Genomic DNA, 25,119 nt, shown 5'->3' on the forward strand with positions numbered 1-25,119 from the left:
CGAGCCGAGCCGAGCCGAGCCGAGCCGAGCCGAGCCGGGCCGGGCCGGGCCGGGCCGGGCCGGGCCGGGGCAGGTGCGGCGCGGCCCCGCCCAGCCCAGCCACCTGCGGGCCGCTGCCCCGCGCCGGGGCGGGAGGAGGCGTGAGCCCAGCCCCGGCCCCGGCCCCGCCTCCGCCGGGAGCCGCTCGGAGCAATTCCCACGGCAACCCAGGCTCGACCCCCTTCCCAAACCCCGCCTCCCCTCCCCGCCCCTCCGCTCCCGCCCGGCGGCCGCCGCCGGTCGGAAACAGTCTGTGTGTAAACTCGACGTGTCCGGAAAGGTGCGCGCCGCTCCCCGCCTCGCTCCGCGCCCGGCCGCGGGGCGCGCTCGCCGAGCGCGATGCTGGACCCGTCCTCCAGCGAGGAGGAGTCCGATGAGGTGCTGGAAGAGGAGCGGCGGGACGTGCTGGTGGCGGCGGGCGGCGGCTCGCCGCGCTCGCTGCCGCCGCCGCCCCGGGACCCGCGGGGCAGGGAGGCCGGCGCGGCGCGGGCGGCCAGCCCCAGCCCCTCGGTGCTGAGCGAGGGCCGGGAGGAGCAGGAGCGCCTGCAGCGAGAGGAGCGGGAGAAGCGGCTCCGGCTGCAGCTCTACGTGTTCATCGCGAGGTGCATCGCGCACCCCTTCAACGCCAAGCAGCCCACCGACATGGCCCGCCGGCAGCAGAAGGTGAGCCCCCGCCTCCCCGCTCCCGCGGCCCCGGCCCCGCCGCCTGCCCTCGCCCCCGCCGGCCCAGCCCGCGCCCCGCCGGCGGGTGCCGCGCCGCCGCCGCGCTCCGGCCCGCAACAGGTTGAGGCGGGCGCTGGGCGGCGGCGGGGGCAGGCGGTGGTGGAGCGGGGTGTTGCAAAGCTGGGTGTCAGCGCGGCTTCTCCAAACCCGCGGGTTCACCTAGGAAGCCGTCAGTCAGCAGGGGCAAAGTCTTTGAAGTTTTTAGAGCGGCCCTTAAAGTCGCGGTGCGAGGGAACCGGGAGCGCAGCGTGCGGGCGTCGGGGCGCTGGGGCCCTTCTGCGGCGGGAGAGGGGTTCCCGCTTCTCGGCGTTGTGCGGTGGATGGAGTGAGACCTCCCAGAGGTGCCTCCTGCAAATCGTGTTCTCGCCATCTGTGTCCAACTCGAGCAAATTCAGCCATAATACAGAGGTGAACGAGAAAACTGTTTTGTTTCGTTAATTAAGTGCAGCCTCTCTGTACAGAGAAACAATTAACGTGCGTGTTTGTGATGAGAATGGCCTTCTAGTGAAGGCTCAGCAAAATTATTCTCTGCATCTTGTACATCAGAGACAAGCTCTTGAGAACCGGCAGGTACGTGGTAGGTATTCATGCTGTAACAGGGCTTATTCTCTGTTACTTTTGAGCTATTGAATAGGTAGAATGCTTAAAGTTTTGAAACAAGGTGCTGCATTTCCAGATAACCACTTAAAAGCTCAGTTCTTGAAATGTTTGGTCTAAAAAATTTGTATATATATTTTGTTTTTACTTTTAGTTCTGTAAAACAAACAAACAAACCCAAATCAAAACAGAAAAGAAACAACAAAAAAACAACCCTCCGCAGCACTTTCTAGAGGGAAAGATTTCAGTTCGACTTGGCTTTTTGTGATCTTGGTGCTTCTGTATCTCTAAGGGCTTGTAAAATCCAATACTAAATGTTTTGGGGTGTCTGAATTACGCCTGCTATAGGTAATTTGTGCTTAATGAATTCTCTGACAAGTTAACGAGGCGGTAATAATAACATTATTTCCGGACTAACATTTTGTTTTTATTAAGTGTTAGATATTTAAACTCTGAAGCCTGTACAAAGACATCTTGTAAGCAGGAAGTCAAAGAAAATCTGGCAAAATGAGGATTTTTCTCCATCCCACTGAGGACTCCCCACCCCAAAACAGAGTCATCATATTATGATATTTTGAATATCTATATCATATCATCATATTTCGAAGGGACATCTGGAGGTCGTCTAAGTGTGACCTCCTGCTGGACAAAGCCAAAGCTGACCTGATGTGGTGTTGATATTAGTCTAGGTTCAAGCAGGAGGCTCAAAAGCCTCCAGAGATGAGATCCCACAACCCATCTCTGTGACCTGCTCCAGTGCTGCATTGTCCTCTTCTTGATGAAATTTTCCTAATCAGCTTCCAGGTTACAACCTGTGGCCATCAACTGCAGAAGATACTGAACATTTAGAAGTTCTCACTGATCTCAGTCACTAAGTATAGGAACTGCGTTTTTAAAAATAACTACAGTATTAATTATTTTTATTAATAAGATGTATGAAAAGAGATTACTAGTCTGCAGCAAATACAGAAATATGACAGTTGTGGATTTAACATATGAGGAATGAACAGATTGATTGACAGAATTGACTTGATACCTAAAATTAAATGTTACTCTTGCTAATTACTGTTTTTAAGTGAACTCCGACTTTTGGTTTAACTACTATACATAGAAAGAGATTTTTGTCTTGTTTAGGAATTTAGCTGCAGAACAAGGATGATTTGTCTTTTGCTGGTCAGGAATTAGTGTTTTTAAATAAGACATAACACAAAAAAATTATTCTTCCTAGGAGTTGCACTTCTCTGTAGAAATGAAATGCACATAAACATCCTTCCTGTTATTTGATAATTTAATGTATTACCCAATGAATTACTGAATATCGGGTAGCAGAACGGGTCCTAAGTTTTGAGAGTTCAGAAAACCTGCTTTGATAGTTCAGGATTGCTGAGAGCCGTATGAAGGAGCCCTCTTCTGTGCTCTGATTTTTGCACTGTGCTGCACGGCAGCCCCATGTCAGCCTTAGGAATGAGAGTGCAGCCACCTGTCTTACGCTGTGTCCTGTAGCGAGACACTTTTCAATGCATGATAGCTGGACTCAGGTTCCATAGGGTAAAAGTCTGTCTGATTTCCTGAATGAATTCTCTCACTGCCAAGATACGATACAGATGTCGACTGCCCCTTAATCTCTTGCTCTTTTGCTTCACATCTGACTTCTGTTATGTGTCTGGCTGTCCATCTTGAGCTGGACTGAGATTCCCTACCTGTGTTATTTAACTGGAGCTGTTAACTACCACATGCCCTGTCCATCATCAGTGGGTAAGTGATCCAAGGTGTGGTTTCGAACCAGAACCTGTGATGCTCTGTGGTTCCAGCTCCCAGCCCCGTCTGCCTGTCTCTGGTTGTGCACTCTTTGTAATGCTTTTGCACCAGCAGTCTTTCTGATAACCTAAGAATAGTATCCACCCTGCTTGAGAGCAGAAGTAATTTGTTCTTTCTGCCAGTTCATTTGGCATATCACTGAGCAAATATTGCAGAATGCAGTTTGCTTCTTTTTTAATGTGGAACATATTATCCAGTAAGGGAATGAGATGGAATTCACATATCAAATATCCTCAATTGCATTGTAATATCAGTAAGGAAATGGTTTACAATATGGCTGGCTTCTTATGTTCTTGCTTCAGTATCAGATTAAAATGTACTGTATGGTATCTTGAAGCCATCATACTTAATGGACTGAGTTATACTAATTAACGTAAAGAATTTTAAATGCAGGCAGTGTTTCGCTCCTCTGTTGTCCTTTCTCATCCTTCTTTCTTCTCCCTAAGTAAAATTAGCTCAGCTCTATTGTGATAGATAAGATTAATTAAAAAAAATCAAACTTTAAGAAAAAAAAGAGCTGTCATAATTCACCAGAGTCCATCAACTCTGCTAACTTGTTTTTAATGGCAAAATCAATGTAATTTAGCCCAGACCTTGCTGAGACATGTACTTTTATAATCTGGCTGCCTTTCTGGTTTTAATCTGCAGGATATGTGGTAGAAATAATGCTTTTTTAACTGTTCAGAGTTAGTTGATGACCTGCTATTACATCCTGTCTTACTTTGGTTACTGGTAGATTTGTGGTGGAGAAGGAAGAATAATCTAATATTGAAGATGTGGAACTGAAGGATGGCGTGATTTTTCAAAGTGAGGTAGCAGATCTTGATGAAGATGGAGTTAGTTCTACTCTGTAGAACTAATGTGTACTTAGTAACTTATTTTCAATAGATATTTATGGACATTTGGTCATGCATTTTTCCAAACTTTTAGAGAAATATTAATGCATCAATGCATTACATGTCATGCCTTTATCAAGCAAGGTTTGTCTGTCCCTGGTTTCAAGAGACTTGGTCACTTTTTTGTAGTTTCCACTTTTTTAATGAGTCCTCTGGAACGTATTTCAGCATCTTTCTTTTTCTGCCTCTCCACTCCTGTTCCTTTCCAGTCCAGAAAAAGAGAAGATGAGAATAGTTAGCTAATCCCATTCCTCTTCCTTCTTCTCTCCCACCCCAGACAAACTGAATCTCAAACCAGCAGATTGTATTTGTCCTCAGAATGGTGAAAAGAAATGCATTCCCAGTGTGGCTGTCTTCCACCAAGGGAAAGTCGTGTATGTGAACGTGCGCAGAGTCAGTGATTAGATGATGATCCTGGTAACTGTGATTTACACTAATCAATTGTACACTTGTATGTACATACTCGGTTTTACTCAGGGAGCATGTGCCAAAGGCGGGTTCTGTGGCTGGGAGATGAGTCAAAGTTCCTGGGGAAGGAAGGGACAGTGCTACAATTAAATGACAAAAAAAGGTGTTCTACCAGCGTTTTCATTCCTCAGTGTTTTAAAATTTACTCTAGTAATCGAGTGGTCATGCAGTAGAAACGCAAGATGGGGAGAGAAGTAACACTTCCATGCTAAACAAGATTTCCTGATGCATGAAAGGCTTAGTACATCAAAGCTGATAATTCAAGTCTTGCTTTCATAGGTGATAAGTAGCAGAAGTAATTGAGCTGGCTGTTTAGAAATGAATACATGCCGACCTGTTTTCCTTCCATTTCTTCTCTTCTCTCCACCTGTTCAATCATGAGTATATCAAAAACATTGGCTTCTAGTTAATACTCAAAAGTAGGAGTGGTACTATTCAGTAACTTATTTTCATCTGAACTCCATGAGTTTGTTCTTTCGTGTTTTTCGGACTTTACCTCTAAAGGAGACGTTTGTAATGATATGTGTCTACTAAATAACTGTATCAGGAAAATGTTGGTTAGACAGATAGACTTCATTCTCTGGATCACAGTTTTATTCTCAATGTCTTTATTTCTCCTGCCCCAAGCTCCACTTTTCCTTGCTTTTGAGCTGGTGACGTGTATCTACTTATTGGTTGGCTGAGCATGTTTTAGGAAAGAAAAATTGTCTCTTGGCGTCTGAGCCTCCTTTGTTAGATGCTGTTTTCCCCACTGCTAAGGTAGCAAGGAGAGTACATCCAAAGCCATTGTTGCCAGAAACTCTAGACACATTTCAGAGGAAGAGCTTAGCTGTAAAACTTGGCCATCTGGTCAAAACTCTGCTAAAGGGCTTTCTAGGAAGACATCTTCCATTTCTCCCTTCAATGTTTCCTTTACAAATCTTAATTTTTTTTTTTGAAGTGTTTCAGAAAGTAATTTTAAATCAAGTTTATTTGTCTCTTTGTTTTTCCCCACCACAAACACCTTGATAACACCTTGTCATGATGCTCTAAGCCGTGTGTATTTTGTTTCAGTCAAGTTAGGATAGAGCATTTTGGTAAATCCTGTCAAAGCCTGTTAAGATGGTGGCCTACACAGCTCTATACATGTTGAGACAAGATTATTGGCAAACAGATCTTTTTACCACAGTCAGAACTTGCTCTTTGGGGAAGAAGTTGTTCTTGCCTGCAGTAGGAAAGTTGCTCATGATGGGCAATTGAGTCAACCATGGCTGAAGTGATATTGAAGGGTGATGAGCGAAGTAGAGCCTTCTAGCTACCAATGCCACTTCAGAAATGACAATCCATCAGAGTTTTGTTTTAATCTTAAACTGTACTGCTGCCTTGCCAGCTCCGCATTGACCGGTGTGGCTTGACCAAATGTTCTGGTGAAAAATGAGGCTTTGGTAAACAGCTGTATAATGAAGTGGACATGTAGCGATGGTCTGCAAACCTAGCTTTGCTGTGCTGAAAAATTAATCCGTCTCTTCTTTTCCTTTCTTGTTTTGTTTTCCCTGCCTATTTTACCCATACTTGCCTTTGACATGTGGTTATTTTTCAATTATTATTATTTAAGGGGACAATTTTAAATTTTATTTCTGAATGAGTGGCCTCAGGTTGTTTATTTCTTTCTGTCACCCACGCAGTTTGACGAGTGTGTTAACTCTATTGGCAAACACCCTGTTTAAAGTGCCTGAGGAAGACGACTACTTAGTTTTTTCCACAGGGGAGCTGACAGGAAGGGAGTTTGAAGAATCAGTTGACTGTCACCATCTCTGCAGGAACAGTACGGGGGAATTGACTGGCTGGGCTCCCTTGCATTATCTCACCCTTTGCAGGTAGTTGTTATTCTTGCATTATATTTTGTGTATCTGAACCGTTGGTAATTGGTGACAGAGAAGCAGAAATACCAAATCAGCTCATCTTGTCCTTATAACTTTTTCTGACATCATCTGAGAAACATACTCATTGCTGCTGTGGAAGAGCAAAGCCGGTGAAAATACTCTTTTCCCCTCTGAACTGTACTCCTGTCCCTGTATCTGGAGAGGGACAGTATATCAAAATATTCATTACCATGTACTGTCTTTAACTGTAAAATATTGCCAGAGCAGAAAATACGTGTTGGTTGCTAGTTGACTATTCACAGAATGATGTATTTCTATAAAAGCAAATTTACCATTTCCCCCCTTCTTCCCCCATGCACACCTGTTGTCACCAGTTCATGTCTGGGGACACTACTAACCAATCATCTCTCCATTTGCATGCTGCTTATTAGACTTGGTTTTTGCCTTTCTGGTTTTGTACCATTTCTTTTTAATACTGGTGAATATCATCCTGAAGTTGTGTTCGGTGTATATTGTTTTGCTTTTTTAATGTACCTCTGTATTTTTGTTCTACTTTCCTGTTATCCTTGTTTCTTTTTTGTGTGTAGATGTCTCCTACTTTGCTAGCTTAGCACATCCCTCTCTCTTGCTGCTTCTCTTTTATTCATATGCTTGCTAGAACTGGAAAGCTAATAGCTCAGGGACAAAACTTGCTTCCCATTTATCCACCCAAGAGGTGTCCATGGGGGAAGATGGGATGATGCGTCTTCTTCTAGGAAAGTGCTTGGCTCTCCTCTGCTGATTGAGGGATGTGTGTTGGGGTGCTAGTCTTTGTGCCTTGGCTCTGGTCCTGTATTTAGTTGTACTGAGCCCCAGTTGGTATATTACTCTGTCTGAACTGGGTGCCAGCCTCTGAGGTTTTTAAACTTTTAAATCTTTAAGTCTCTTCTCATATATTTTTTCTGGCATGGTGTCTGCAAAGATGCCTCCTATATTTCTTTCCAGCTTACTTCTCTTGCTGCCCGCTGATGGCTGTGGCATGCACAGGCCTGGTACTCAAACTTCTGGGTTTTTAGCTATTGCTGTTCAGGAGGGGAGGCAGGGAGAGGAATAGCATCTGCTGAACTCCTGTTCCCTTTGCCTAGTGCTTATCTCCAATGCCTGGTTCTGCCTAGAAGTGCTGGCACCGAATTGAAAAGTAGCCCAGTTCTTGTGAGTTGCAGCTGATTCCCACAGGTTTCAGAATAGCAGCTGTGAAAAGGCAGTTTTCAGTTTGTTGCTGTGTGTGGGAAACTCTGAGCAGCAGGAGAGGCAGAGTGTTTGTATGGGGGTACCAGACTGCATCAGCTTAGGTTTGTGTTTAGAAGGTTATTTTCACAGCCATAAGCGTTGAAGGCTTTTCATTTTTTGTTTAAAATTCTCTAGAAGTTGATGGTACTTGCCCAAAAGAATTTATTTCTGGTTCTTATTTATTTTGCAGCGAGGAGATAAAGCATATGCTTCTCTTCAAGCGTGATTACTTGTATGCATAAGTTTAAGAATGTTCTTGAGTGTTTTTCCTGTCAGGAAGGGGAAAAGCATTAATTAACAGCATTGTGAAGAATGAGCAGAGCTACACTGAGTACTTCTTTAGCTACATGACCTGGTGAAGAAAAATTAGAAGAAGAGAAGGTGGTTGTACAAGAATTTTTCTCCAGCTCTTGTTTCCATTTTTCTCTCATGCATTAACTATTCATTTATGTTCAATTGTTGTGGCTGTGGGGTTTTGGAAACAGAGGCCAGCAGCTTCTGTTTAATGAAAGTGCTGGAGGGATACTCTGAGTGATAGTATAGGCACACAAAAAAAATCCTTAGGATAGTACTTTGAGTAGACTTGTTTGGGCCACAGACAAGGACATGGAAGAAAGGACAAAGCTCAGATAGTGTATAAATGAGATCTCCAAAGAGATGATGTACATCTACAAAGATTAGGGGAGAAATGGAAATCAGTGATGGAGAGTTTCATGGACTGAGGTGAAGGTATTGAGAAAGTACGTGGAGCTGAATTAATTTTAGAGGAGAGGAACTGTTCAGCAAGGACAATGACAAAGTTAAGAGGAATGAATTTGTAGCAGAGAAATCCACTGGTCATGAGTTAGGCTTTTCAGTATGAAACAGCAATGAAGGAGGAATATCTTGCGTAAAAGAGTTTGCAAGAAAGATATTGGGCTAGGAAAAAGAGATAAGGATTAAGCTGGGAAAAAGTGAATCATCTCAATATCCATGTCAGTGTAATATAGAATAGCAAGGGCAAAGAGTTGGTGAGAAACTTGGTGCTCAGAAGTTGGAGTCCATGGAAATCATAGTAGTAGGATACAGTACATTGGGGAAAACAGTGTTTTCATGGTCCCAGATTTTTTTTCTGCAGAAGGGTGCAGTTGTTGTATGTGTTTAGGTTTTTCTTACAGTGAATTCATGCCTTTTCTTTAAAAAAAAAAAAAAAAAATCCACCTCCAGGCAGTCTGCACCGAATATTTATCTTGCTGGCTTTTGCTGGGGAGCATCCCCAGTTTGTGCCTATTGCTCATATGTTCCTTCATTTATTTCTAAATTATGTATTCTGAGGCCTTGTAGCAAGGTACTGGTGTCTGTTTCTAGTTCAAAAGTGTTCTATAAATGTTTTGCCATTCCAACAGTTTAATACATCAAATATGCATTAGTGTTAAAATATTAACATTGACCATTTTTTTTATTTTTATCTCCTTACGGATGGAGCATAAGCAAAGAAAAGAAAAATAATGAAGAAGTGGTTGTTTGGTATAGATTTGATGTTAAATCATCTTAGCAATCAGTTCTCCTCTGACTCTCTCTTCCTTCTTACAGTGTAATTAAAGGGCCGAGGATTTTTCCGTCTCTGACCAGTGGGAATTGAAGAGCAACAAACAGCAACATTATTTGGCCATGGAAGTTAAACTCCATTAGAAATTTTTGTTTCTAGTAATCTTCAACTTGCAGGGTTGGAGTACTTGGCTGAATGGACACTTAGATTCAACTTGTGGTGACTTAGCACCAAATGCAATATCATTCCTGTAACCGCATCTGTGCTACAAATGGTGGAGGTTCTGGGCATGCTAGTATGTGATTATGAAGTAATTAGAAGCATTTTAGTTTAAATAGTCTGTGATACAAATTCTACCAATCTTGTTTATATGGTTTTGGGTTCTTTTCAGAATGCTTTGGCTCCCAAATTCAATTACTTAAAAAACATCACTTGAGATTTTTAAGGCCAACTTTTAAAGTTGTCTTTCTTTGCCATCCAAGTTTTTAGGTATCCTTACTTAATGCTTACAGGCCTTTTTCCATGATAATAAGTGTCAGAAAATGACTAGCTATGTTTTGTGTATATAAGACTTCTGTTTTACCAGTTGGGACATAAAAAAACCAAACATCCTATAAAGGTAATCTGAGAATTATAAGATCTGGCAGCCTGTGGATATATAGATATATTTTGTCCATGTGTTGCTGAAAAGGAAATAAATTAACAATGTCATTCTTAACTGTAATTTAAAGGTGATCTGCTCAATCTGCAGATCAGTCACACACTAGTATCAGTGTATGTGAGTATTTTTGTGCATGGCTCTCACTCGGGCACCCTGTCTGTAGGACAGTTAGTATCTTATGGGACTACTGTTAAGCAAGATGAAGGTTCATTTGTCCCTCCTTTTCCCCCACTTCCCACAGGCTGGGGTGGGGAATTTTAGGAGTAGTACCTGCTTTTTAAGACCTGTTTACTTTCTAAATCGCAAAGAAGGACAGTGGTACACTGTGAACAAAGCTGGGTATTATTGGTCGTTCTTGCTTGGCCCTTCCTCAAAGTCAGAATCATAGAATAGTTCGGGTTGGAAAAGACCCTTAAGATCATCAAGTCCAACTGTTAACCTAGCGCTGCCAAGTCCACCATTAAACCATGTCCCTAAGCACCACATTTACACGTCTTTAAAATACCTCCAGGGATGGGGAATCCACCACTTCCCTGGGCAGCCTGTTCTAATGCTTGACAAACCTTTTGGTGCAGAAATTTTTCCTAATATCCAATCTAAACCTCCCCTGGCGCAGCTTGAGGCCATTTCTTCTTGTCTTGTTGCTTGTTACTTGGGAGAAGAGACCAACCCCCACTTGGCTACAACCTCCTTTCAGGTAGTTGTAGAGAGCAATAAGGTCTCCCCTCAGCCTCCTCTTCTCCAGGCTAAACAACCCCAGCTCCCTCAGCCGTTCCTCCTAAGACTTGTGCTCTAGACCCTTCACCAACTTTGTTGCCCTTCTCTGGACACGCTCCAGCACCTCGATGTCCTTCTTGGAGTGAGGGGCCCAAAACTGAACCCAGTACTCGAGGTGTGGCCTCACCAGTGCCGAGTACAGGGGCACTATCACCTCCCTGGTCCTGCTGGCCACACTATTCCTGATACAAGCCAGGATGCCATTGGCCTTTTTGGCCACCTGAGCACACTGCTGGCTCATGTTCAGGTGGCTGTTGACTGAAACCCCCAGGTCCTTTTCCACCAGGCAGCTTTGCAGCCACTCTTCCCCAAACCTGTAGCGTTGCCTGGGGTTGTTGTGACCCAAGTGCAGGACCCAGCTCTTGGCCTTGTTGAACCTCATACAGTTGGCATCGGCCCATTGATCCAGCCTGTCCAGATCCCTCTGTAGGGCCTTCCTACCCTCCAGCAGATCAACACTCCCGGCCAACTTGGTGTCGTCTGCAAACTTATTTAGGGTGCACTCGATCCCCTCGTCCAGATCCTTGATAAAGATATTAAACAGAACCGGCCCCAGTACTGAGCCCTGGGGAACACCACTTGTGACTGGCTGCCAACTGGATGTAACTCCATTCACAACTCTTTGGGCCCGGCCAGCCAGCCAGTTTTTTACCCAGCGAACCGTATGCATGTCCAAGCCATGAGCAACCAGTTTCTCCAGGAGAATGCTGTGGGAAATGGTGTCAAAGCCCTTACTAAAATCCAGGTAGACAACATCCACGGCCTTCCCCTCATCCGCTAAGCGGGTCACCTTGTCATAGAAGGAGATCAGGTTAGTCATGCAGGACCTCCCTTTCATAAACCCATGCTGACTGGGGCCTGATCACCTGGTTGTCCTGTATGTGCCATGTGATGGCACTCAGGATGATCTGCTCCATAACCTTCCCGGGCACCGAGGTCAGGCTGACAGGCCCGTAGTTCCCTGGATCCTCCTTCCGGCCCTTCTTGTGGATGGGTGTCACATTTGCTAACCTCCAGTTGACTGGCACCTCCCTGGTTAGCCAGGACTGCTGGTAGGTGATGGAAAGTGGCTCGGTGAGCACTTCCCCCAGCTCCCTCAGTACCCTTGGGTGGGTCCCGTCCGGCCCCATAGACTTGTGTGTGTCTACATGGTGCAGCAGGTCGCTAACCTTTTCCCCTTGGATTATGGGGGCTTCATTCATGCATTGGAGCAACTGGATTACAACAGTCTTTCTGATACTTTAATACAACTTGCTGTTTGTAGATTAAAAGCATCGCGTAAGAATGAGAAGTATTATTTATTTAAAAGGGCAACAAAATTATTCAGATTTTCACTAAACCACTAGCTGTTTTGTGTGTTCTGAATATTTAAACTCTAATAGATTATTAACACATTAATTTGCTAACTATAGTTGTTAGTCAGAACTCAGGCTGCAGTGGGCTTCAAGAGGTCACACAGATGTGATAAAATTGGTGAGCTGGCTAAAGCCTCCTTACGTGACCCTCTTGCTGTGTTATAAGCTGTGTCTGTTACAAGTGCGCTCAATTACACAGAGCAGCACACAGGGGAAGGAGGCTGTACAGGCTGGCAGAGTTCTTCCCGTATTATAAAAATCTGTTTCTAAACCTGACTGCTATATTGTGCTAATCCATGCCTGATGGTGTTGGGCTGATGTGTAGTGGTCATAGCTATTGTCCAGTAGCTGCAGAAGCATGATCTGCTGAGATAATTGAGACTTTTGAAAAGTAAGACCATCCCCAAAGGTAACATGCTTAATTAGTGACAACATCAGCATTACCATTTTAGCTCGGATCAGGAGTGTGCTTTAAAGTCACCCTCCTTGTCCCACTTGCAGAGTTCTGTTTTGCTCCACATGAATGCGACTGTGTGTGGGCAAAGCCAAACCAGAAGTTACATTCTGGGAGCACATTAAGTCCGTGCAACCAGACTGAGGTAAAGCCTCCTGAAATGAATTTAGGGTGTGTGTCCCCTCAGCATGAACTGCTCCACTGTACAGATACACTTCTCTTGTGTCACACTGCTTGCCAGTGTAGACGTGACTTCAGAGAGAGTCAGAGAGATTTAAAATACAGCAGCTAACACAGAGTAAAGAAAGAGAGATGGAACCTAGACGAGATAAATAGCACAACAGGGCAGTCTCCTTTCTGAGCCAGTAAAGCAGGACAGAATATGCAATGCAAACATAAAAACAGCTGAAGTAACAAAGTAATAGAGTCTTGCTATGTCTGAAGTTAATGAGGAGCAACAAACTGCCCCTAATTACTGAAAGTGTGGGATCCTCAGCAAAGCTGCCTGGGATACTAATTAAAAGAACTGATTATAAGAAATAGAATGCATAATTAATGACTGAGAAATCATTTTTCAAGAGTATCTTCTGACAGCAAACAAAGTGCCCCTGGAAAATATTGTGACACCCTGAGCCATCCACTGAATCTAATCCCGCAGATGGACCTGAACCGATTTGCAAGAGGTTACTGTGCTTATACTTTCTAGTGCTGAGGTAGGGATTAATGGGGGCAGAATGACAGGTAGAATAGGAATAGTATTTCCATTTTAATATCAAATACTCTTCAACTTTTTTTTTATGTATGACTTCAGTAGAATCTGGTTATGAAATCTGCTGACATACTGTATTTTGTTTAAATAGTTGTTTTTGCAATAGTCTGCTGCTCGTACAGTTGAGTGAGGTCTTTAATGCTTGGAGAGGGCCTTTGGGTAGCATTCTCTCTGTGTTGATTAGTAGCATGTGTGTGTGGCAACTGTTTGCTGTCAAGTGTATGAGCCACCAAATGGACTGTGATTTCTCTTTTCTGGGTTCTTGAAAAAATAGCAATCTGAAAATGACATCTGACAGAACAAAAATGGAAAGTTTAAACATTTATTTTCCTTGCAAAATAAAAAAAAATCTAGCCTGATTAATGATTTTTTTTTTTTTTATCCTAAGCAGTTTTTTAAAGGGGCTAATCTGGGTTAAGTTTTATCCAGGCACCTGTTTGGGTGTTCTTGCCTAATTGGGCACTCCTTAATTTATAAACTTGAAATGTGTTTAGTAGCCCTGGTCCTCAGTGACTTTGACATGTTTATAGAAACTTAGATTAGGAATAACAAGCTATAAATGCTTGGGAGCATCAAACCCTACCTGTAATTTCCTATGCTGCTTCTAAGCATCTGCCAGAGGCCAAGGTGGGAGGCTGGAGGTGCCCCAGAGTGCTGGCGTGAGCATGGAGGCAGCCAAAAGGGACACGGGTGCCTTTAAGTAATTAGTCTGTGAGACCATCCCACTGCTGTATGATGTCCCTCCAGACAGGCATTACATTTAATTCTCGCTGATCAATTTGCGATCATTGTAGTGAGCCCTCCTTTACATGGGATTCATGTTCGCAGAGGGAGCAGACCCAGAACGGAAATATCCATATTCTCCATAGTGTCTTTCACTTGTTCTGGGATTCAAAAAATTGATCAGTATCTCTTTGGTCCCATGGTTGTGTGCTGTAATAAACTGATCAGCATCTCTTTGGTCCCTTAAGGTTGTGTGTTGTAACTCTGAATGTATTTATCTACTGGAAAAGGGGAAACAATCGACTCCTGTGTGCTCGAAGTGAGACCACGACTGCGCGGTGTGATGGAGACGGAGGGTCCTGCTGTTGGCGATGCACCCCTGCTTCCCTGCACACTGTGGTTCTGCCAAATTCCTATGGGACGTGAAAAATACGCATATGTATGGTTATATGTAAAAGGAGGGAGAGAGAGTGTGTGGGTATGCATGAGAGAGGCAGGGAAAAAAGGTACAGATACTGGTGTGAGGGGAGTAGAATGAGTGCTTCATAGCATGTTATGATCTAATCTGTTTTAAAGAGGTTACACATTGAGCGTAAAATACTGACTACAAGTCACTTAATACTGCTGCTTTTTCAGAAACACTTTTTGTTGTTGTAAAAATTGTAAATTGCCATTTACTTCCTTTAAAAAACAAACACCACCCACTCACACCCCCCCAAACCAAACCAAACCAAACCAAACCCCACACCACAAACCCTGCAGATCTATATTTCTGCCTTGGCTCAGTTTGGTAGCTACTTCATGTAAAATGAAACTCCTAAACCTTGTGATAAGGAAGCAAAGATGTTCCTATGTCTTCTATTAGTAGAGGTTTTATTTTTTATTAATATTGAGCTTTCAGAATTGATCTGATTTGTTAGGGCTAGCTCAGAGTGTGACCTGTTGAAATCAGTACACTGAATTTCTACTTTTCTATTTCTGCTCTTTAAGTCTTACAGGCATAAGACTTAGATATCTGATTTGTTCTTGTATTTGAGGATGGATTTATACCTTGGCTGCAGAAACTTGCTCTGGATTGAAACATAGCATATGTGTTCTCAGTGTGAAGGCTAGTTTATTTTCCTAATTTGATTCAATTTGTATTTTTTTGCCTACAGTGGAAAAATAATTAGTTTCAACAGGAAAACAACTATCCTGATTGTGTGTTAAAAAAAAAAAGGCAAAAAAATATTACCCCCCTGTACTGCACAATTGTGCAGATAGCTCTTACTTTTTTCTCATTCTGACTTCAGTGAAGCTACAGAGCAACAAGCACAGCTCTCATAAGCCACTCTATGGGGAAAAAAAGAAGTTGGCCCATTTTATTTTTAATAGTGATGTGGTTAGAGCGGAACAGCTTCTTCATATCAGTGATCAGAATCACACTGCCTCTGTGCTAATAAGATAAATGGGGTAATGCATACTGATTATCATAGCTGGAGTGATATGTAGACTGGGAGATTGAGAAAAGAGGTGTGAGATGTTGAAGCTCTGAGCAATACAGATGGTCAGCGATGCAAATCCATTTCAATCTGTAATGCTGGAGAGCCTGGAAAATGGGCAGAATTGCATAATAACATCAGAAGACGACAGGTAGCCTCTAACCTTTTCTTTCAATGAGGGTGAAGGATTCAGAGTGAGAAACTAGATTGCTTTGGCAATGGAGTGAACCTATCCTTGGACAGTATGTGCATTTGTGTGTTTAAAGCAGGTGTCAGGGAATATTTATTCACTACAGCCATTCATATAAGTAAAAAAATAGAACTCAGGGTACTATCAAAATTGTAAAACTGTATCAAAATGCTTGTAAGCTGCTTGCTAATTTTAAGCCCGATAAAACATTGAAATAATTTGATGTTTTTTTCTATAGCAAGTAAATAAATCTGCGCAATCAGTGCAGAAGAGTGAGAAAGATCAGAATGGACTAAACTAATACGGTTTTAAAGAGGGGATGGCATTTAATGCAGGAAAACTATTTTTTTTTTTTTTTTTTTTTAAGAGGAGTCATAAACTTGTGGATGCTTTGAGGTTAGGGACACTGTTTCTGATGCAGTAGCTTCTAAGCAGTTTCGTGTGTGTGTGCGTACAACTTAGTAAACCAAAATGAGGGCTTTTTCTGAAAGGTGGCACAAATAGGGTATCTGTATGTTTCCCCTCAATAGTTCTTGTGTTAAAACAGATGTTTTATCCACCTGCCAGTTCAGAAGATTCCTTCTGAATCACAAAAGTTACCAGGGAATAGCACCACTACTGCCAAACAGCTGTGCTACCCTATCTGTGCCTTTAGTGATACCCGCTTAATTAAATGCTTTGCTTTTGACAGAAGGTATAGTAAGCTAGGCTAACGAAGCTACCGTGCCTTGGATACATCTAGTAAGCACCCTGGCATAGATCATGGCTGAATGAAATTATTGCTTTGCTGTGGAATGGAAAGCTGATCTTGCAAAATTATTGCAAAGCTGATGAATATCTTCAACACACAAACAAGTTACTGTGTATCATAGTTTTACACCAAATGGGAAGGAGCCTCCTGGGTTGACACAGTCTCATGTCCAAAAAAAGAGGCCTGTTCTCTCTTTTATAAGCAGGTAAAACTTCAGTTAGCAGGTATCCCCACTGTTTTTCATTACTCTTAATAGTTGTGAGAATTCTGTTTCCCGACTGAATGCATTTGCAGTTTGTTTTATACCCACTTGCTGTTCTGTCAGCTCTGCCCTTCAGTTAAAATAACAGCTTTTCCTTACTGAAGGATTTAATAGAGGATGGTGTCTCATTCTGCTATATGAAACAATCCAAGCTCTGAACCATCCCTCAGGCAGTAGTCTCTCTCCTTCTCTGATTATCCTAATGGTCTTTCTCTGTATGTTTTGCAGCTGGAATTAATGCACCCTCCTTCTCATGTTGCCTTTCACATTAGCGCGGTGCCTGGGGTGTGCTGAGGCAGCGCATCTGAGCCTTCAGCTCAGAGCAGCGAAGGAGAACGAAAATCTTGCAGAAGTTCTTGTGAGTCCTGGTCTGAAGTGTGGAATGCTGAAATTCACCCCCTTCCTGTTACCACAGCTCCCACGCTGGCTGTGTTTTCCAGTACGGTTTTCTTATCCAGTCTGTGTGCTCGTGCATCCCAGCCTTGAATTTCAATATCAGTCTTCAAAATCAGAAGATTACAATGTCATGTTCCTGTTCTCTCTGTCACAAGAACTATGGAAATACTGCATTTATGTTTAATTTGCAGGTACAGCCCTCCAGAACTTTGCAGCTGCCTTTCCGGAGGCCTGCTATTTTTCCTTTAACATGTACCCTCACATTTTTATGGATTCTGCCCCCGCCTCTTCTGGCAATATCTCAGCTGCTTAACTGCTGTCTAGCTAAGATCTGCAGCATTCTTTTAGCCAGAAAGCAAGAATAAAAAGCAAACGGATTACTTGATTTTATCATCTTTTGAATAATTCTGGCGAATCTGTGACTTTGTGTGACTAATCCTTCCTATTCTGGGTCAGATGTTGCCCCATTACCCTGATTCTAACCCTATTTTTATATCCTTCTCCTGGGTAGTCAATCCTCCTCTGAATATAGAGACCTGCTGCCCTCCTTTGGGAAGGAGGTTTCTTTGGGCGATGCTGGATAACTTTCAGACTTTTCTTCTAAAGAACTTCCATACCACCTCATTCAGGTCTCTCAACTCTTCAGTCTCGATGACTGAATTGACTTAAGTCCTCTTAATTCCTTGATGTAGAGAATAAATTATCACTTCTCAGTTTCCAGGCTAAGAAGATCTTTCTGACAAAATACAAACTGCTGAGACCAGATTCATGTTCAATAACCATGCATATCAGCAAGCTCTCAAAATAATTAAGTGCTGCAGTGATAAAGAACAAAGACTGTTCAGTGGCACAATTCGTATGCGTTCAGTTGCGGCATTGTTGTGTGCCTTCCTTTTAATTCGTTTTTAGCCCAACTGCTATCAAAAGTCCTGAGTTCCAGGTTGTCCAGTAAGCTTCTAAAAAAGATGTTTCTGGCATTCTGCCCTGGCCACGTTTGGCACGCTGCAGAGCAGAGTTTAACAAACATCTGTTGGGTCAAGCTTTTTGTTGACCATGGGAGGTTAAGTGCTCAGGATGTGCTGACTTCTCTACAGAATGTGTCTAGACTTGTGAATTTTTACTCTACTTTTGCATATGACTTGAATGCTTGTAGGAGACAACATGTATAATGGTGCAATTATGCCTCAGCATTTGGAGTTAGTTCTCCCCTCTAAAATATCATCCAGCATACTTGAGCCAGTGTTTTTGTTTTCAGACCCACTGACATGTATATATGTTGGTTTTCTGTGCAACCATACTTGAGCCAGTGTTTTTGTTTTCAGACCCACTGACATTTATATATGTTGGTTTTCTGTGCAACCATACTTGAGCCAGTGTTTTTGTTTTCAGACCCACTGACATGTATATACATTGCTTTTCTGTGCAACAGAAGACATAGATTCGTGCTTCCTTCCGAACTTCCTTTGACACTGCAACTTTATGGTTGAATAGAGCACAACAATGAGTGACTTCTGGGTCTACCTCATCTTTTATCCTGCCTGTAGTGCTATAATTCAGGCATCTCCCAACATTGGAAAGTTGCAAGGAGCCTGGGCCTGTCTACCTTACTCCTACTCAGCACTTCTAAGTAATTATAATTTTTGGAAAAGCTGGTACAAAGAACATACTGTGAATTATTCTGAAGGTCAGTCATTATTTCTGTGCTTCTTGGGAACAGTGCTCGCGCTTGTGCTAGGGACCGAGTGAATCACTGGAACTCTGGTTCTTGTTCCTGTGAGGTTTACTTGCACAAAGTTCAGCAAACCTCATTCACCACAACACTCTTCCACTTCTCACACTCCTCAACTATACTGGATTTTACAGAACAGCACGTGTATCTTTTCTTTTGGTTCAGGATTGTGTTGTCTGGTCCTTTACACTAGAAGGAAGAAAAGCTTTAGAAAGGGGAAAAGAGGCATCTTGTCAAATTAACTTGGTAGTCTTGGGACAAGAGCGCAGAACTGGGAGGTGGAGGAAGGAATAAGCTCAGTCTCTCCCTCTGAAAGCTCTGATTTCTGTATGCTTCAGTCCTTCGTTGTTACGCCCTCCGCGCAAAACATGAAGCATAGCTAAGTATTGGTCCTCTACTGTCACTTTGCAAATAATAGAAGTGTTGAAAGTTGATTTTTATCTGAAGTTTGGAAAGGAAATTGCATCTCCAGAATAGCAGAAACTCCCCTAATTCACTGTGCAATAGCTGTGCAAGAGCGTCAGCTCTGTTCCTCTGGCGTGTTCCTAATCACCGTGCCATTTTTTTTCTGTGACAGTGGGAGAGACGGAGATCAGGAATCCTGTTCTGTTGCTTTTGGTTAGAAACATAAATTACCAGCACAGTGTGTACTGAAATCTTCTTAAGCAGCTTTTGCAGAATAAAAGATAAGAATTTACTCCCGACTTAAATGAGAAAGGCCTGTGCTGAGCATCTAAAGATCTGTCGCTCAGCCCCTCCTGCTGATCCGAGAGGGAATGGTACTTGATAATTGTACGTGACAAGATTAGTCCAATTTCTTTTTTCCAAAACTGAAATGTTACTGTTAGAAAAATTCCCTTTAAAGCAAGTGGATATTATAAAAAAGAACAAACAAACAAAACCCCAACCTTTAGATTATGCAGTGTTTTGGGGAGGAAAAAAATGCAGGTTATCCCCTCCTACTAGTTTGAGTAAGCCTTTGCTGTCACTTCAGACACTGATGGGTTAACTGGGTACCTCACTCGAGTTAACTCATCAGACGTTTAAAAAGACATCTGGAGACACTGCGTTTTCTTCCTACAGCTTACTGCTCCATTCATAAGCAGAAAGCTACAGTTCAGTTATCTCCTAAACTTGTAAAACCACGTACATAGAACTTAGTGGTGAGTTTATTTCAAGGTAAGGTAGTGTTTTTTCTTCTGTTTGAACTTAAATGAAAGACCTGAGGCCAGAATATAAACCCTGAACATAAACTGCGGCCCATCGGTGGGTTCTCATTGGATTAAAACAGGTCCTAAGCTGTTTGGAGGAGAAAGCTGTGGCTTCCCCCCATGTTTAAATATGATGGAAGGAAAGCCACTGTCACTCACTCGCACACCCCGGAGGGAGAGTGGTTGGTTACTTTTTCTTGGCCATAGACTGGAGGTGAACAGGGCATGTTCACTGGGCAGTGAAGCATATTAACCTACCAATTTGCAATTTTGTCCTTGCTGCCTCTACCTTTGTATTCCTGCTTTGTGGTGCCAAGGTGACATGCCCGTTCCTTTCCCCAGGCTCTCTGGCAGCACTCCCCATTGCCTGGAGGGACTGCTCTATAAATGCAGGCCTGTAGTGGTCCATGTTTGAAAGTGTCTTTATTCTCCCTTGGGTTTGGATTTTACAGCTTTCATTCTACTCCAGTAATTCCCCTGTTGGCCTGTTTTTGTTAGGCTTGTCTTTGAGCGCGGTTGTTGTCAGCGGGGAAGGCTGGGAGGCTTTCAGCCGACTTCCTTTCATTGTTTCTTTCAAACATCTGATGTTATCTCATCTACCTTCATGTTATTAAATATGTGTGCTGTCCTGGAATCACTTAACCTCTTCCCATTCACGTGCCTGTAATGCCCTGCTCAGATCCTGGCCTTTAGGGAACGTGAGCAAGTGAACTTTTTTCATTTCAGTGGGATTTTACACAAGCAGATGCTCTGTGAATATATTGTGAAGTTATAACTAGGCATTTACAGAGAGTAATAGCTTTAAGACTATTTTCTTTTTTTCTTTTTTCCTTTTTTTTTTTTTCTTTTTCTCTTTAAGAAGGGAACAAAAAATGGTCACACTGCTAAGCTCTAATTACAGTAGCTTCACAGAGACCTCCTTGATTTGCCTTTTGAGCTCTGTGCTGTGTCAGGTAGGTTTTGATCAAATGTGTTCCTGCCAGCATTCAGTCGGAGTTACTCGCCAGTGAATTATGGTCTGTGATATGGTCCAGGTCCCATTGCTCTAGTTCTTTTTCTCTTTATTGATTTCCATTCTTGTTTTCATTATTGCCCTGGTCTCTCACTGCATGCTTCCTAGTGCTTTTATTTTATAGCTTTTCAGAATGAATATCCATGAGTCATGATTTGAAATAAAATGCTAATAATGACATTATGCAACACTTTGAAATAAACATTTCTGAGGTTGTTCCTTAAGCTTTTTAAGTGGTAGACTTTGAGAAAAATCATACTACTCAAGGCAGTGGAGGGGGGAAATGAAAACTTGAACGTCTTAATTTAAATACCTTATTCTTGAATAGGTTTGCCAGCATCAGTCAGAGAGAGAAAATTTTCTTGGCCATTTCCTTTAAACAGAAGTCAAGTAATTGAATCATAACTGGTGCAGAATTAAAAATACAATAGAAATGTACGCTTTTTCCTAATCTACACAGAGCTGAAAAATGGTGAAATAGTGTCGTGTCTCTCTCCTCCCTGGTTTCGTGTCTTTATCAGTGTGCAAAAGTCAGCTCCTCCTAGTTGTCCAGAGAAACGTAACATGGCATGGCTATGGAGCCAGGCATTGTGTTAAAACAAGTAAGTAAGATCATGGACTATTATGATACTCAAAACTTACCAGATTTTCACTCTCTCTAGTCAGATGCTGGGTCTACATTTCTGGGTTTGTTTCTAGACTGAGAGATTTCCCCAGTCCCCTTTATTTCACTGGTGTGCTTCTCCCTGGAAGTAGTATTTTAAAGACCTACTGATGGAAGTGGGGAGCACTTCTGGTAAAAAATTGTGTGTCCCTTGTCCTCCTTTTCTTTGCAACAGCTGTCTTGAAACTCAATGGGATTACGGGATGCAGCTGCAGCTGTTGATGTTTCATGATATGCTTTGCAGCAGTGCAACTCCTATCCTTACTCCTGATTTTTAATGAAATAACTGAGATAATGTAATCTGAATATTATAATTTTGATAATTAGTTTCCAGGAGGGAAGTCTTCTCAGCTGTTCTTGCTGTCATTGAGGAATAGCAAATCTGGCAGCAAATAACTTGCTGGACTTGGTGCCTACAACTTTGGGTAACTTGTCTTTAAAACAAAAAAACCCAAACTAAACAAATCCTGCAAGTGGAGAAAATTCTCTCTTATCCCTCTTATCTCATAGTGTTTTCATTTATTCGTTAAGATTTTTGCAGCGGGATTGGTATATCAGACACTTTCTGAGCTTTGTTCCTTCGGCTGACATTTTGAAGGTGTTTTGCCTGTGTAGTTTGTTCTCAGCAATGCATCTCAGTGTGAAACACGTCCTTACCCGGACAGAAGCCCTCTGCTCAGTCTGCAGTGTGTGCTGGGAGGATCTTTCCTGCCTGTTGCTCCGAGTGAGGCTGTAGGACAAGAACTGGAGAGAGAGGACTAATGTAAGAGAGGACTAATTTAGGACTTAAGGAATTTATCTTTTTTTCTGAACTTCTTCCTACCTTCATGAAACTTTAATATTCAAGACTAGACTATCCTCATTTTGACTTACTATCAAAACATATTTTAAGGCCCTTGAACTTTATGGCTCATTGTCTAAGCTTATCTCTGTTTATTACAGGATGAAACTTTTATTTAAGGCAAATTGCCTCCAGTCTGTCAGGAGGATCTTGCGTCTTCTGCTAGAGAACCTGGTGCGAGCGAGCCTTTTGTCAGAGGCAGAGTACTGGGCTAAACTGGCTTAGTCGGAAACAGGGTGGAAATGCTTTTGACCCCTTAAGTGTCATGGTTGAAGGAAATAAGCAACTCTGTGAGGAAATAAGCTGTACTGTGAGATTCTGTAAAAGGTGCCTATGAACTAACTATAAGATGTAGAGGAAAACAGGCGGAAACTGTAAAATGGCTGGCATGTGAGTTTCTGCACGGTCCCCAATAGTAATCGGAGAAATTTTGGAGGTGTGTGCAAGATGATGATACACTAGTCCTCTGCATTTTCAGGAAGATGTATAGAATGTACTTTCTTAACTGTCCTTGCAAGAGAGGAGTAATGTCATCAGGAAGGGGGAAAGGTTGGAAGTGCCTCAGTTTTGTCTAGAGGTTCAGTTATCCTTTGCTAGAAAGTTGGTGAAACTGCTAGTCTGATGGCTCTGCAGCCTAAAAGCCCTCTTGAGAATGAAGGTTACAGCTCTTCTGTCCTGCTCCAGTTGCTTGGGGGAAAGCTCCAGGTGTGCAAACAGAGCCTGCGGATCTCCCGTTCGGGGTGACTGGATGAGGAACAGGCTAAGTATTAGCAGAGGAGTCAAGACATGGCATAAGGACAGGCAGATGAAAGGGTGAATAATTTGTTCTGGGAGAGGCAGTCTGGGTTTGGTAGTGATGGACACCCTTGCTTGAATGTTTTGACTTAGGAGAAAATTGCAGGAGGGTTAGCAAAGGAAAATTGTCAGATAGTTTTTTGGCATAATTGTTCAGAACTCAGTATACTTCTAGTTTGGATAGTATAGTGTTTCCTCGAAATTCGTATTTTTTCAAAAATGAATTTAATTGTTTTTACCTGTTTTGACAACAGTGCCTGAAGGTCAGGTGTGATTAAAAAAAAAAAAGGCACCAAAACCTGTCCTTTTTTTTTTTTTTCTCTTCTGCTTTGAGGATACTCATTTAGTCAAATTAATAGCAACTACAAAAATCTTGGTGGATGGGAGCCTACTGTGTATGACTGTGATGATAAAGAGCAATATTAGAGAAGGGACAAGCATCTGAAAGACTTGGATAATCTAAACACTGGTATCAGAAATTAGTTGTTTCAGGCAAATCCGTCATTATTTGACTTTAAAATGCCTGTTAAGCTAATATAGAGCTGAGCAGTTACTAACTGGCCTGTGAAGTAAGAGCAGTGGGGTAACCTGGAAGTAATGGAATGACTTCAGTGTTGTTTGTGTGAGGCCATGCCACAGTGAATGGGAAATACTGCACTGAAAACCAGGTGTGTGGCAACAGCAGCCCATGACCAGATTCTAAATTTTTTCTTTTTTTTTTTTTTTAAATTCCTTTCAGCCTCCTGTCCAGAAATAGATTTTCTTTCTGACTGCTGTCAGAAATGGACAGTCTGCAAATTTATCCTCCCAAAATGTGTTTGTGAAGCTGACTTAAAGGGAATTGTTGATTTTTGCTAGGTGTGTTCCTTTTGAAAGAACAGTAATGTACTATTCTTATGTTTATACAAGATTTCTGGGTGGAGGAGAAAAATACTTGGCTTTAAACCAGATGGCTCATGGACAGGGTGAATTTATTCTTTAACATGTGACTCTGGGACTTCATTGTATATAACCAACAAAGTCATCGATCTTCTCTTTTTTTTTTTTTTCCTTCATTCTTCTATAGCAGTTTTTCATAGGAGCAATATGGTATGGCTAAATATGCCTGAAAGTCCTGCATCTGGTTGTTAGAGGTTGTGAATTTAGGCTGGACATGCATTATTTCCATAGCTCTGAGAGTTAGCAGAAATGGAGATCAAATACTGGGGAAAAATTCCCTTGTCGAAAGCTGAGGTGATGTTTACAGAACGCTCACAGAATCTTTTCCTTATTTTTCTGCTGTTTGATACTGTTTATGATTAAATAATTCATGAAATAGTGTTATGAAAACCTCCAATTTTTGGCTTACACAGAATATATTTTTTAAAGTAAGAGAGGCATTGGTCCTTAAGTGTTACTCCCATTAAGTGTGGGTTTTCTACAAGTTGTAGATTATTGTGGATGGTGTGAGCTTGCTGCTGTCTTGTCATGAAACATCTGGTATTTTGGGTAATAAAATGCTGCACTTTGAGAGTATCTGGTAACCTGTGATGCTGCATCAAGATGGAAACTGAGAGATGCAAAGTTTTGTGTCAGCCTTTCTAGTGACTGTACAATATTTGTGTTCTTCATGCTATGAATGAATCTATGTTCCTTATGCTACCATGCACTGCAACTACACTTCATATATTTTACAAATGAAAGAATGGAAAATTCACAGGGAATATACCTAATTATTGTAAATTACATAAATCTTCCATACAGTAGGATTATTTTTCTCACTTGATACATGAAGAGGCTTTATTACTTCTCAAGTGCTGTAATGTTGAAGTGGCAGATATTGTCATGGATGTAACCAGTGATTCAGAA

General features: G+C 42.3%; 1 protein-coding gene across 12 annotated transcripts in view; it reads left to right on the top strand.

The window, feature by feature from the left end:
- The first annotated feature begins 378 nt into the window (after positions 1-378).
- CADPS2 (calcium dependent secretion activator 2) overlaps positions 379-25,119 on the top strand; it is a 324,205-nt gene continuing 299,464 nt past the window's right edge. For 11 of the 12 annotated variants that reach the window (XR_015706229.1, XM_087764100.1, XM_087764101.1 and 8 more), the window contains exon 1: positions 379-702. Coding sequence is in view for 10 of the 12 variants with exons in the window: in XM_087764100.1 (XP_087620226.1) it covers positions 379-702 (324 nt within the window). In the remaining 2 variants the exon portion in view is untranslated. Of the gene's footprint in view, positions 703-1,313; positions 1,333-25,119 lie in introns of those variants that run through there. The other variant, XM_087764110.1, reaches the window with a different exon arrangement.

Source organism: Nipponia nippon, unplaced genomic scaffold (genome assembly GCF_047370975.1).
Source record: "Nipponia nippon isolate SJK-2023a ecotype South Korea unplaced genomic scaffold, ASM4737097v1 scaffold_3, whole genome shotgun sequence".
Taxonomy (NCBI): Eukaryota; Metazoa; Chordata; class Aves; order Pelecaniformes; family Threskiornithidae; genus Nipponia; species Nipponia nippon.